Below are 13,393 nucleotides of genomic sequence, written 5' to 3'. Positions count from 1 at the left end.
GTACACTTCACAAGGGAGGGGCCTGGCCACATCTCAGGAAGGAGATAGGGGCTGATAAGAGAATGATAAAGCATAGACCCAAGGGCTCTCAGCTACCCTTTTAAAGCACATATAATTGTAGCTGACATCCAGATGTGAACTCTAGTCGCTCCCATGGCCTGCATTGTGGGACTATCAACTTTGGAGATATTCCTGCTGTGAAAGATTGATTTAAAGAGGAAGATGGAGCAGAGGAGTGAACACTTCAAAAGAAGCCGAATCCCCCAAAACTTTTAAAAACTCAGACCCTAAATCACATTTGGTGTCTGGAAATGGACTTTAGGAAGGGGAGGTTGAGACCCGAAAAACAGTCATTTGGCAAGCAACCTGGTAGGCGTTGTGAGGAGGGGAAGCTCTGCAAGGCTTCTGCATGCGACCAGGTCAAGGTCTGCTACTCTCTCTAATGGGTGAGGGGACATCACCCAGGGAATTCAAGCCCACCTACCCTGGAGCCTGGAGCTACAGTGCCTGCCTGCTGGCCAAGAATGTGTGCCCTGTGAGGAAGTGGACAGCATTGGAGGGAATGAGATCCAGTGGAGAGCCCTGCCAAGTGGACTCCTGGTGCAAGGTGTGAGGAAATAACTGCTGCAACAATTAGCTCGTTGCCCGTGTGCAGGACAAATTTGGCGACCCTCCGGATGCCATTTGTGAGCCGCTGTGAAGTTAGCTATGTGTTGTGCTGCACTGATTGGACCATAGCCCATGCGTGATAGCGAGGTGTTTGACCCATATGCTAGGATGTGCTGCTGGAAGAATACTACCCTGAGGAAAGGGACCAAAGCTCTGTGAGGTAGTGAGGCAACAACCCTGTATGCTAGGCGGGCTGCAGTGGGCGGTATCACTGTGCTGACTGGGCCAAAGCCCGTGTACTGTGAGTTGTGGTGACCTCATATGGCGGAAGTGGTCACTGGGAGCACTGTGAACTGTTTGTCATTTATAATATGAAATAACACCATATGCTTCAGGTGATTTCCTGTGTTTGACCTTGTTACAATCCAGGATTCCACTCGGAATTTGAACTCACCCCAGTTGATGGTATGAAATTATTAATTAAAGAGTGTACAGTAGCAGGGAAATGGTGCGAATGAATTATGTAACCTGTTCTTTTTGTAACTGATACCTTATCCAATGAGATCCACTTAATTTGCCACAAAATCGTTTCTTTTTTTACAGTACTTACCGTTTTTGGAACAAAGGTAATGTCTACTTTATTGGCTGCTCCTACTATCACGTCACTTAAGTAAGCCACGCTTTTCTTCCGGTTTTCCTTGGAAAGCGGCAGTGGGCTCAGTACAACAGGTTGCTGCAGTGAAAGGAGAGTTGCAGGAATTAATAACTAGCATGCTATCTTATTTACAATAAATAAATTACCAAATAGAGGAAACTACTAAATTTGTTCATTTTGTATTTGAAAATGCATAGTGACAGATTTACTTTTACATTCAGTTGCCTGATGGTAACTCTCTTCAATCCATATTTAATTAACATTAAACATGATCAGCTTCTGGCACTTCACAAGTGACTCCTGGGACACTTATTAAACTGACTGAGAATGTACTGGATGAATGTCTGAAGTGTGGAAGGAATGTTGATCTTCAGCATTTTCCTAGACCTTCCCTAAAGCTGAAAACTATTTATAAATATGCTGCACTTTTATCCACTGTGGGTGGTGGTGCTGTTTTAGGAACTTTGTGGGTTGTCCTTCTCTTACAGTATCTCTAAATTGGTGGGTACATTTGTATCTCTTGATCTATCTGTAACCAAAAGAAGTAATGCAAGAAGGTGGAAGGTCTTGCGGTGCCAATAAGGAAGGAATGGCTCTGTACACTGGTCTACCTTAAAGAGGTTATAAATACTGATAGAAAATTGGCTCATCTCAAGGTCTATGCAGGAACTACGAGGTGATTTTCATGATTACATGTAAGTACTTCAAGATGATGATGATGATGATGATGATGATGACGATGAAGAGCTGGATGTTTCCCTGGCGCCAATGGCACTTGTGGCAATAATATAACTTTGTTTAATTGAAAATTTGTGAAATGGCGTAAATGTTGTAGCAACTATTAAATGAATTATTAATTCTGTAATGTGTTCACTCTTTCACCTTTTGTATTGCATTTGGAACTCCTTCCGTCTTTTCATTCCTATTTGCTTAGACGTTTAATATACATTTATCTCCTTGTTTTGTGTAATTGAAGAATAAACCTATTAGAACAAGTGCTACCAAAGAACTTGTTTCAGACCATATCTTTAAATATGCCACATACTTTTTTGAAAGGACTGATAATAAAGAGAAGACCATGGAAACAGGTATCATCCATGTTGCAAAATTCGTAATTGGATGAGCTTGCAAAATTACACAATGAAAGAAAATATTCATAAAAAATATGTTTGAGGCTAAATCCACCTGCAAGAGCAGAAACAAAACAAGGAAAATAAACATAAAAAGGTGTTTGCAATTCCTAGTCAGCAATCCCTACTGCAAAAGATCAACATTAACACGTTTAAATAAAGTTACTAGCAGTTGTTCATCCTTTTTGAAGAGAAACTGAAAAAGATAGACCTACTCCTGACCCACCTTGCCAACGTACAATCAGTATACAAACCACTCTGATGGAAAGGAAGATGGCGGGCTGATCCTGCTGCGGTGAGCACTCACTCAGACGGCTCCCACCATACAACCTAGCTTACCTGATTCGGGGTTGGTTTCAGTCCCGCTGGCAGACCCAGGTGAAACTCGGCCAGGACTTGACACCCTTTGAACGGAGGTGGCTGTGGTGTCTCAAGGACTAAGGCTGCTTTCAATGAGGTGTCAGCTCAGTGTTATTCTGTCGTGCTGTCTGCTGCAAGTGCAGGAGGCTCACTGGCAGAGCTGCTCTCACTCCAGTAGAGAGCAAAAACCTGTCATGGCACCACAGCGTGGAGCCGCGCAACAGGGAGGAAGCAGGGGCCGAACTGCTGCAACTACAGATGAGGAAATGGCCCAGGAGGTGATACCTGTACAAAACATTGGACTCCTGGGTCGGGTGATCCATACTGAGATTGCTGCAGTCTGGCAATGAGGCAGGTCTGCTGCAGGCTTTCAGAAAGGGGAAAGTGAATGTAACGGGTTCTACGATGGTGGAAGTTCTTTTGAATGTGGTTCAGAACCCTAAGGGAATGACTGATGAAGAGCCTTCCATGGATTTGGCAACTGGTACTATCTTGGAGGTGGGGCAAGATGTTTCTTGCAATAGTATTTAATGCTTCAAAAAGATTGCAGATATCAGCGTTTTAGCACCTTCCCAGGAGTTTTCATTATCTCTTGCTGAATTTGGCACCACACATATTCTTTAGCCATTGCTGATATTGCAGTGGCATGGCCATATGGGAAACAATCATACTGGCAGACTACAATCTCTAGTACGATTAGAAATTGCTGAGCAAGCTGAAGTGGTTGGTAACAGTTTGGAAACTGCTTCTTTACATAATTGTGGGACCCCTGATCAGAGATGTGGAGATTTAGGGGCTTTGAATGTTAACACAGTTGAATTATTTAAAGGATAAAGAACGTGACATAAGTCTGGATAGTGGCCCTGTTTAACAGTCTCAATCATCACTGCTCAGGGAGGACGATCATATCTCAAATGGAAGTAGCCCCGGCTCTGGTTCAAATATCTCTCACATGATTAGGCAACAATGCAGACTCCATGGGTGTCCCCTGGCATTGCGTGGCTGGAACTGACCCTACTTTTTCGGACCAAGCTAACTATGCTGATACCTTATGCTCTAAATATCCTACTCTGTCAACAATCCTTCAATTTCTTCAGATGCTGAGGACAGAGGTTTTGGACCATTATTCACAGGTGAAGGCTGACAATGCAGAAATGTACCAGGTTCTCTCAGAAGTCACCAGCAAGGTTGCCGCACTCTGTCTCAGATGACTGAACTTTAACAATGAATGGTAGGTGTGGAAGAAGTTGGTTCTGTGACTGTTAAAACAGTTCAGGAGCAGGAGAGTCAATGGCGCTTCTCCAGAGTAAAATAGAAGATCTGGAAAACAGACAACAATGTAATAATTTAAGGCTTTTCGGTGTGCCTGAGGGGAGAGAGGGCAATGATACCAGAACATTTGTGGTCAACTTATTACAGAAGGCACTCCCGGAGTTATCAGATTGGGATATGGACTCTCAGATTCAGCGGGCTCATAAACTACTGTTATTTATAAAGCAAGCTGTACAGACACACCTACTGCACCAAGCCACATTATTATTTTTGTTGGTAATTTCCTGTTGAGACAGGCCATTTACTTTAAAGCACGCCTTGCTGCTCCTCTGAAACTAGACTCAATGTCCATCTTTGTCCGGTCTGACTTATGTAAGGCCTCGATGGATCGGCACTAGAAGATGCGCCAGCTAATCAATCCGTTCAGGGCAGTCAGGGCACATGTATTTCTGCAAGAGCCTGCTCGTCTCAAAGTTATCAAAGAGGGACACCAGCAAAATATTCCATTCAGAGCTGGAAGTATCTAAATCTCTAAATCAATGGCTTTAGGGCTACGGTCTTGTAGATAGGACTTTAAGCTAGGTTCTCAATAGGAAGTGTAATGTACGGTAGCTCTTTGGGTGAACAGTTAAATATTTCTGTGGGCTTATGAAGTAACTTCTATAGTGGCGAATATGTGAGTTGGTGGGGTTCCCAGGAGTGGTGCGCCCAGATAAATGCCAAATCAGCGGGCAGCAAAGGGGATAGGTGATTCCTTTTCCAGGCACGGGGTGCGGAGGTCTTTGATGGGGGGAATGGGGGATCATTGGGAGGTATTACTATTGGATACTCAGAGGGTGTGGAGGTTTAAAAGTCAGATCAATCAGAAATTTCACATCAAATGTAATGCAATGTTAGGGGGAGAGGCTACTATCAAAGGCAAGGAAGGATTTGTGTATCCTAGAATTATTTAATGTCTAGTTCGAAATTGATGTTATGGAATGTCACTGGGTTAAACCAACCCCGCAAAAGGCAGTTAGTTCGAGAAGAACTTGCAGTTTATAAACCAAATTTTTTGGGCATGACAGAAACCCACATGGCGTGTAAAGATCAGCAGGTATTAAAAATTAGGGTATGATTGCATCTAATCCCAGACAGAGTCTATATGTGGTGTGGCTGTAATGAAGTCTAAGGGCTTAGTAGCTAGAATGATTAAAACCTCCTCAGACAGCAGGGGGGGTGGGCTATAGCTCAGTTGATGATCAATACTGAGCAATATACGACTTGTGCTGTGTAGGGCTCCTATATGGATGAAGCAGGTATATTTGATTTTTTAAGTATAGAATTGCTGGATTGGGCCGGGGAATTGATTATAATGGGAGATTTTAATTGTGTTATGATGTACAATATTGACTCTACTAATCGCCACACTAACATTCAGATGTCTAAAACCCAGGCCTCGATTGTGAAATTGAAGAAGCTACATGGGCTACAGGATGCATGGAGGATATTATGTCCCTGATTTCCAGGTTACACGTACTATACCTCTCCCCCCAGGCAATATTCACAAATTGACATGATACTGGTAATAGGGCAGATGCTGAAAGGGGCAAATATTGAGATATGTCCCAAGATTATATCTGATCACAATGCCATAATATTGACGCTGCAGATCCCGCAAGTAGGGTCAAGAGTTCAACGCTCATTGTCATTTCTCAGATATTTACTCGCCAATATTGAATATCATCAGCATTTAAAAAGTGGATTGAAGGTTGAATTCATATGTATCAATAAGGGAACCGCTTCAATCAATCAATCAATTACGGCATTTGTAGAGCGCGCTACTCACCCGGGAGGGTCTCAAGGCGCTGGGGGAGAGGGGTATGTTACTGCTCGAACAGCCAGGTCTTGAGCTGCTTCCTGAAGGAGAGATGGTCTTGGGTTCGCTGAAGGTGGGTGGGGAGGGAGTTCCAAGTCTTGGCTGCCAGGTAGGAGAAGGATCTTCCTCCGGCGTTGGCTCTGCGGATGCGTGGTACGGTGGCAAATGCGTGGCTGGTCGATGGTAGCTGGTAGCTGGCGGGTGGGCGTGTAGAAGGTCATGCGGTCGTTGAGGTACTTGGGGCCCAGGTCGTGGAGAGCCTTGTGTGCGTGGGTGAGGAGTCTGAACGTGATTCTCTTACTGACGGGGAGCCAGTGCAGGTCTCTCAGGTGTCCGGTGATGTGGCTGTGCCGAGGGATGTCCAGGATGAGTCGTGCAGAGACGTTCTGGATGCGTTGGAGTCTTTTTTGAAGTTTGGCTGTGGTTCCGGCGTAGAGGGTGTTCCCGTAGTCCAGTCGGCTGGTGACGAGTGCCTGGGTGACGGTCTTCCTGGTTTCAGTGGGGATCCATCTGAAGATCTTGCGGAGCATGCGCAGGGTGTTGAAGCATGAGGATGATACGACGTTGACTTGTCTGGTCATTGACAGGGAGGAGTCCAGGATGAAGCCCAGGTTGCGTGCGTGGTCCGTTGGTTTGGGAGCGGTGCCCAGGGCCGGGGGCCACCAGGAGTCGTCCCAGGCGGAGGGTGATGATCCCAGGATGAGGACTTCCGTCTTGTCTGAGTTCAGTTTAAGGCGGCTGTTCCTCATCCAGTCGGCGACGGCTTCTGTTGCTATTGAATGGGATTGCGTGAAAGCCTATATCTGGGGGGGTGACACTTCAGTTTCATTTAAATCAGAATAAATGTTGAGCAGCTGGAATTAGCTCAATCTCAACAGGAATGCTCCAATTTAGAATTGGAACATGCCCAGGCAATCCTTACTCGTCACCCTTTCGAACAGACTGTACATCTTAAGCTAAATGAGAGGCGACAAATGCTTAACCGGGGGTAATGGAGAATGCGGCGGCAAGCTATCAGAAGTATAAGACTTGTCGATATGAATATGGTGAAAAAGTGGGACGCCTCCTTGCGCATCAGATAGCTGATACAAAGGCATGCATTTTTATGTGCATTTTGGGGGATGATTAATAGCTGAGCAATTTGTCGCTTTCTATCAAAAGGTTTATAATAAGCCTGATAGTACTGACCAGCAGACTCTGGTAAATTATCTTGGGGAAAGTAGGATTCTTTGACTAGATTCTCAGCAGAGCTCTATGTTAAAAGTGCGTGTTGGGCTAGGGGAGGTTGAGGCAGCTATCTGGCACTGTCATCTGGAGAAGCTGCTGGACAGGAAACCATTCCTCTAGAATTCTATAATTTTTTTATGGACATTCTCACCCCCAAACTTATAGAATTGATAAATTATATCTACAGCGGGGAGAAGCCCCAGTCTCACGGGGGTGACTAATATTGTAGTCTGGCTTGGCCAAACCAACTGAAGATAGAGGGTCATATGATCCCATATTTTTGATAAATGTGGATACAAAGATTTACTCTAAAATCCTAGCTGCACGCCTTGCCCCTCTTATGAATGATTTGGTCTCTACACAACATGGGTTTGTGCCTGGTAGAGACACCGCGGCTCATACTAGGACAACAATTGCAGCACTTGATGTTGCTAACAAAACTAAGGACCGAATGGGCCTGATAATGCTGGACGCTGAGAAGTAATTTGACTGTGTCACCTGGGAGTCACTCTGGATGACCATGGGGGCATTTGGAATTGGTGATAGATATACAGCATTAGTGCAGATGTTGTATAAGAATTCTGTGGCTAATATTCTGACGGGTTGTAAGTTCTTCTATTCAGGGGCATGCATCAGGGGTGCCCACTCTCCCCTCTGATGTTTGCTTTGCATATAGAGCCTTATATAAAGCACCTGGTGATGAACCAGGGCATACAGCCAGTTAGATTGAATGGCGCTGAGCCAAAAGTAACTGCATACACAGATGATATAGCAGTTTATGCTACTAACCCATGTATAGACATCAATCTTATATCTGCTGAGGCAGAAAAAGGTGGTGCATTTTCAGGGAATAAGCTCAATCTCTCAAACGTAAATAATTCTCATTTTTAAAACATCTACCCCTTTAATGGGAATTACGGATACTGCCACTTATCTTGGTATACAACCAAACAGTCAGGTGGAAAATTTTGTTGCACTTATTTATGAGCCGCTTTTACAGATAGTTATTACTAATCTACCGCAATGGCATTGGCTTCCCTTAAGTATCCTGCGACGATGCAATACCAAAATTAATATTTTTACCAACATTTCTTTATCTATTTTGCTCTATGCCACTGCGGGTTCCCTACTTATTCTGAAACAACTTGAGGGGGCAATTGGTAGTTTTATATGGGGGTGCAGGAGGGCTAGACGAGCTTTCAGGTAAATGAAACTTCATTATGAGCAGGGAGGATTCAAGTTGACGGAATTCAGATGATATTTTTGGGCTTCGTTTAATGGGTCGGAATCAAAGTTAATTGACTGGGAGTAAACCTGGGGCGATTGCAGTTGAGTATTAATTAGCTGGGGTTAGATATTAGGTATACAATGCAAAAGTTAGTTGACCCTAACTATTTGAAGAGGGTTAGATTCAAGGTGATAAGGGATGTGGTTTGGGTTAGGAGCAAATCTGCATTAAGTTTTCTTTACCAACTGTTCATTCTCTTATTCCACTGTGGGGAAACACATAACTTCCTAATATATTCCATGATAGTGAGGGGCAAGCCTGGGGGACTATGGGCCTACATATTCTGGGCCAGTTATACAATACGCAGGGGCTCAGTCTTTTACTTCACTTCAAGAAATAATTGGGCTTCTGCAGCTGTCTTTTTTAAAATATCTCCATGTTTAGGACTATCTCCTTCATAAACGTGAATACAATAAGGAGAAAGAGATCTCTGCAATCCTTGTGTCTCTCTATCAACCTTTAAGGGAGTCATCTAAGCACAACATAAGTACAACGTATCAGGATTATATGTCTTGTGTCGAGGATGATAGTGCACAAATAGCGTCATGGTAGTAAAGGATGCTGAAATACAGTAGTCTTTTGAAACACTAGATCGCTCACTAATATCTGTTAGCCTCAAATTACTGCAAATGAAGACAGTGTTTATGCTTTAATATATGCCTGAGCGTAGTTCTAAGTGGGCATTATTCAGAAACTCGTCACAGTCATATTGTCCCAAGTGTCATCTGTATGCGGCTGATTCAGTGCATATGTTTTTCGAGTGTCTGGGGCTAAAAGGTTTCTGGGTTAGTCTATTCCAATTTATATCTACACAGTTGACGCTTAAATAGTAAATAAATACTAATCAGCCTAAAGCCCGAAGGGGACTCCAATCTCAGATCTCAAATTTCAATCATCATAGTAAATGCACGCTTATGTATTGCTAAGGCTTGGGTGGACTCAGCACCACCCAGAGTACCAGAAACCTGGGCAATGCTCCAACAGATTTATGAATGTGAAATTGCAGTCCCCAAGGTCCAAGGACGCAGAGCAGTAAAAAAGGTGGAGAGGATCTGGCTGCTACTTCACTGGATGCAGTATGCTGTACTATTCCTCCTTGCTGTTACATGAACCAAACCGACTTAAGCATTTATCGCATATAATTAGTGCACTTTTTGTTTCTTTACAAACTTTACACTCCCTTCCTTTCTTGTTTTTTTTCCTTTTTAATCCCTCTATGTGTCTTCTTAATTTGGGAATTGCATGTGATAATGTCTGTATAATTATTGGGCACAAATGAAGTGATAATGCTTTGATTGCTCTGACTTGTGGGGTAAAATGCAATAAAAAAATATTTTTAAAAACTAAATAAAAACACTCAATATTCAAATATACCTGGTCATCTTTAAATGCTGGTTCCCCAACAGTCAAATACTATCACCAAGACCAAATCATGCACTCATTTCTGTGAGTCAGTCTCCTCCACTTTTCTCGAAGAAATATGAGTACTTACTAGTCTAACCTGACTAATGACTCTCTGTCCCAAACAGTAGTTCTGAATTGTCTAAAAATAGACCCGATCTGTCTATTCCTGAAAAAGCAAGGTGCAGAACCAGAAGAGGTGAATAAAAGCCAGCCCAGTGTCAAATAAATCCTTCCTTGCAAAGTTCTTTGAAAACTTTGTGGCACGAAGCTCAGACAGATTGTAGATGGCAATGACTTGGATCTGGTATCAGATCTTAATACAGCACTGAAATGGTAATGCTGAAAATAGTCAGTGTTGCCCTATGCAATCTTAGTAAAGGCAACACCTAACTCTTCATTGTCCTAGACCTGTGAGCAGCTTTTGATACTGTAAACAATTCCACTCTTACAGAAATCTTCATAGAAAGAATCAGTATGATAAGCACAACCTTTAAATGATTCACATTGAATGCAGAAAACTGACTGTCCATGCATACAAGCGGCTAATTGAGGCAAATTTTTGACCGCCTGTTGGATCTGGCTCAAAAATATGTAGATCAATTTCCTTACACCATGTCAAAACAATAAGAAGATCTTACATATAACTAACCTTAAAATATTGAATAAGACACATTAATTTCAAGCATTTTTTGGCTGTACATTGAGCAAGATATATTTGATTTTGCTAACTTAGCATTAATAGGCCCTTAACATCGCTACTTGTTGCATACAAATGCGAACAACTTTGAAGATGACACTGGGCATAACACTTTTACAAATTTTAATCACTGGGGATCAATCAGAGATTCGGTATGGGGTTACTGACGATCTGTGCAACTGGCTGTTAATCTGTCCATTGAGGCAGCAAGAAATAACGCTTACATACTCTTGTAGTTGGACTATGGAATATTGATAATTCATTTAAATTGTAGTTCCCCTCAGAACTGTAAACTAGAGCAAAATAATTGTTAGAAACTATATATTCGCCAGTTTGGATGTTTCATAGATTCACATGCTTGAATCTTTTCCCGTCGTTGAAGTGGGAGTCCCACTGTATAGGTATCAAGCATTAATGTACTACACATATAACCAACTGGCTGTAAAATAACATTTACCAACCAATTCACATCCTTTAAAAAGAACTAAACTTCAGCCAATCAGGCTACAGAACCCTGTTAACAACTCCTCTCATGGGCTACTATACTTCAGATTTTCAACTGCATGTCCTGTGATGGAAGCCTCCTTGAGCTCTGCTCAATTTTCTTCAGTAAAGAGGCTAAATATCAAGACTTCAAATCCAACAGCAAGTATTATTTGGAGATTCTTTTCTCTCTAACTCTGACAACAGAGATTCTGATAAATCATTATGTCAGACACCTAAAAAAAGAGCCATTTTCAGGCTTTGAGGCTCCTGTGGAAAGAAAGACTTTATTCAGAAGATCCCCAAAAGGAAGGCAGATATTTCTCATATTCTTCACACAAAGTTAAAGACTGCAAAATCTGACACACTTTCTCCTTGAAGATTTGAAGTATAGAGAAGGAAGGCTACTATCGTGGCTTCAAAAGCTCAAGACCAAAGACACATCGATCTCTAGTGAAGAAAGTTGAAAGTACCTCAGAATCCTCCAAAAAGTCTCACAGGAGAAGGAGATCAGAGGGTCATTCATTAAAACATCGCAAAACTGAGGAGCTTCTTAAAAAGACTTAAACAAAGAGTCGTCACAGAATTTCTGAAGAGAGAAGCCCATCTTCAAAGCACTCCAAAGAGGAGAATTCTTTAAAATTCAGGTCTGAGCCTACCACTCCACCAAGTAAGACTGATTACATTTAAAAAACCATTGTTGACCGAATTGTTGATGATGAGCAAACAATCAAAGACAGTAAAATTATTGACGATAACCATCTGGTATCATAGTATTATTTGGCATTATCATTACCAAAGCAGGTGTTTTTAAAAACACAGTTGACACCAAAGTGACTACGACTACGGAGTTGTCCACAATGACAGTGACAACTTTAACACCATCAACGGCAACTTCTTTAACAACGGCAACATCCTGCTTGCTGACTGTCAAGTTGTTCATTAGGAAATCGTCTGCGACATCAATGATGACACAAAAAATAATCCTGATTTTAGAAAAGTGTATTTCTATGCCGTTAATACCTGAACATATATCACCCAGTAAAGTGTCACCTTTACCACCAAGTCACCTTAGATTTGGAGGAATCTAACATGATGAGGATGATGATGTTGGACCATTTAGTCCCGCATAAAGGGAAAATGAAATACATGTTAAATATCAGGATGATGACTACATAGAGGGTAAATACTTCCCTCCTGAGAACACTCAGGATCTAAGCAAAGTGACACGCCTTAATATCTTCATAAATATGCAGCATTCAAGCAAGAATATACATATCAAGAAGAGATGATGCAAGTTCCTAGTGGTACAATGAGAAAATGTCACAGTGGAACACATTCAGGAAATGTACAACAAGGCAAAGAATTAATCTAAAGTATTTGATCAAAGTCAAGCACCACCATAAAGTCTTTCCACCAATGGATGTGATTTTATTTAATCACCACATTGAAATAAATCAAGGTATGTGATTTTAATTCATCACCACATTGAAATGAATCAAGGTATAAAGTACATGACAATTCATACTCAGATATTTAAAAAAACAGGTGCACACAGGGTAAAGTGATAAGTGCATGGGGGGATTGTGAGAAAGGACAGTAGTACACATATACACATCAACAAGTCAATATACAAACTATCCAGACAGATTTCTGCCAGATACATTGAATGTCAAATCATAACATAATTGCAGATAAACATTCTCTGTCATATTGTTTGACAATAAAGTAAGGAAGTGTCAACGTTTTGACCCCTGTACGGGACCACTAGGTTTGTGCATTCAGGGCGGGGTCTTCATCAGGACCAAGGTGAAAGTGGGGAAGCGGGCACCTATGGCCAATAGGATGAAGTTAGTGGGGTGGTGCGTCAATTAAAGAGACGTATCAAAAGGTCATATCAATTAGGGTTGAATTACCAGTAAAAACAGCGAGATCTCTTCTGGCTACGAAATATAGTGCTGGGCTCAGTAGGCTCCTACAAGTTCCTAGAGCACTTGTTAGAGACTTGGGATGTATGCTAGCAGATTACCACCAAAGGTTTACAAGTCGTCACCACCAAAGCAACATTTGGTACCACATTCTCCGGAGGTTCAGCCATCAACACCTAGAACCTCTCACAGGGTTACAAGTCCAAAATCTCAAATGCCGCAAGTAAAAACTATCCCACCATACACGTAGGAAGATGTATATTCCAATGATGACAGAGAGGCAGTTGAGGTGCAGGACGACCAGGAAAAGGGATCAGAATGGGATGACTATTTACCCCCCATTTCCCCTCCACTTGATCCTAAACAGGCTGACTCACCACCTGACGACAAAGCAGAGTTTCATGCTGTTTTGAAACAATCATTCAAAAGAGCTGATATTCCTATTCCAGTTACAACAAAATGAGTTTTCTTTATAGCATTTT

At 42.1% G+C, this 13,393-nt stretch overlaps 1 protein-coding gene across 1 annotated transcript in view; it reads right to left on the bottom strand.

The window, feature by feature from the left end:
- ANKEF1 (ankyrin repeat and EF-hand domain containing 1) overlaps positions 1-13,393 on the bottom strand; it is a 248,431-nt gene that overhangs the window by 16,397 nt on the left and 218,641 nt on the right. The window contains exon 10 of the mRNA XM_086927711.1: positions 1,220-1,342. Coding sequence (XP_086783837.1) covers positions 1,220-1,342 — 123 coding nt within the window. The remainder of the gene's footprint in view (positions 1-1,219; positions 1,343-13,393) is intronic.

Source organism: Lissotriton vulgaris, chromosome 6 (assembly GCF_964263255.1).
Source record: "Lissotriton vulgaris chromosome 6, aLisVul1.2, whole genome shotgun sequence".
Classification (NCBI taxonomy): Eukaryota; Metazoa; Chordata; class Amphibia; order Caudata; family Salamandridae; genus Lissotriton; species Lissotriton vulgaris.
Note: the sequence above shows the minus strand (reverse complement) of the source record. Positions and strands in the feature narration are given on the sequence as shown.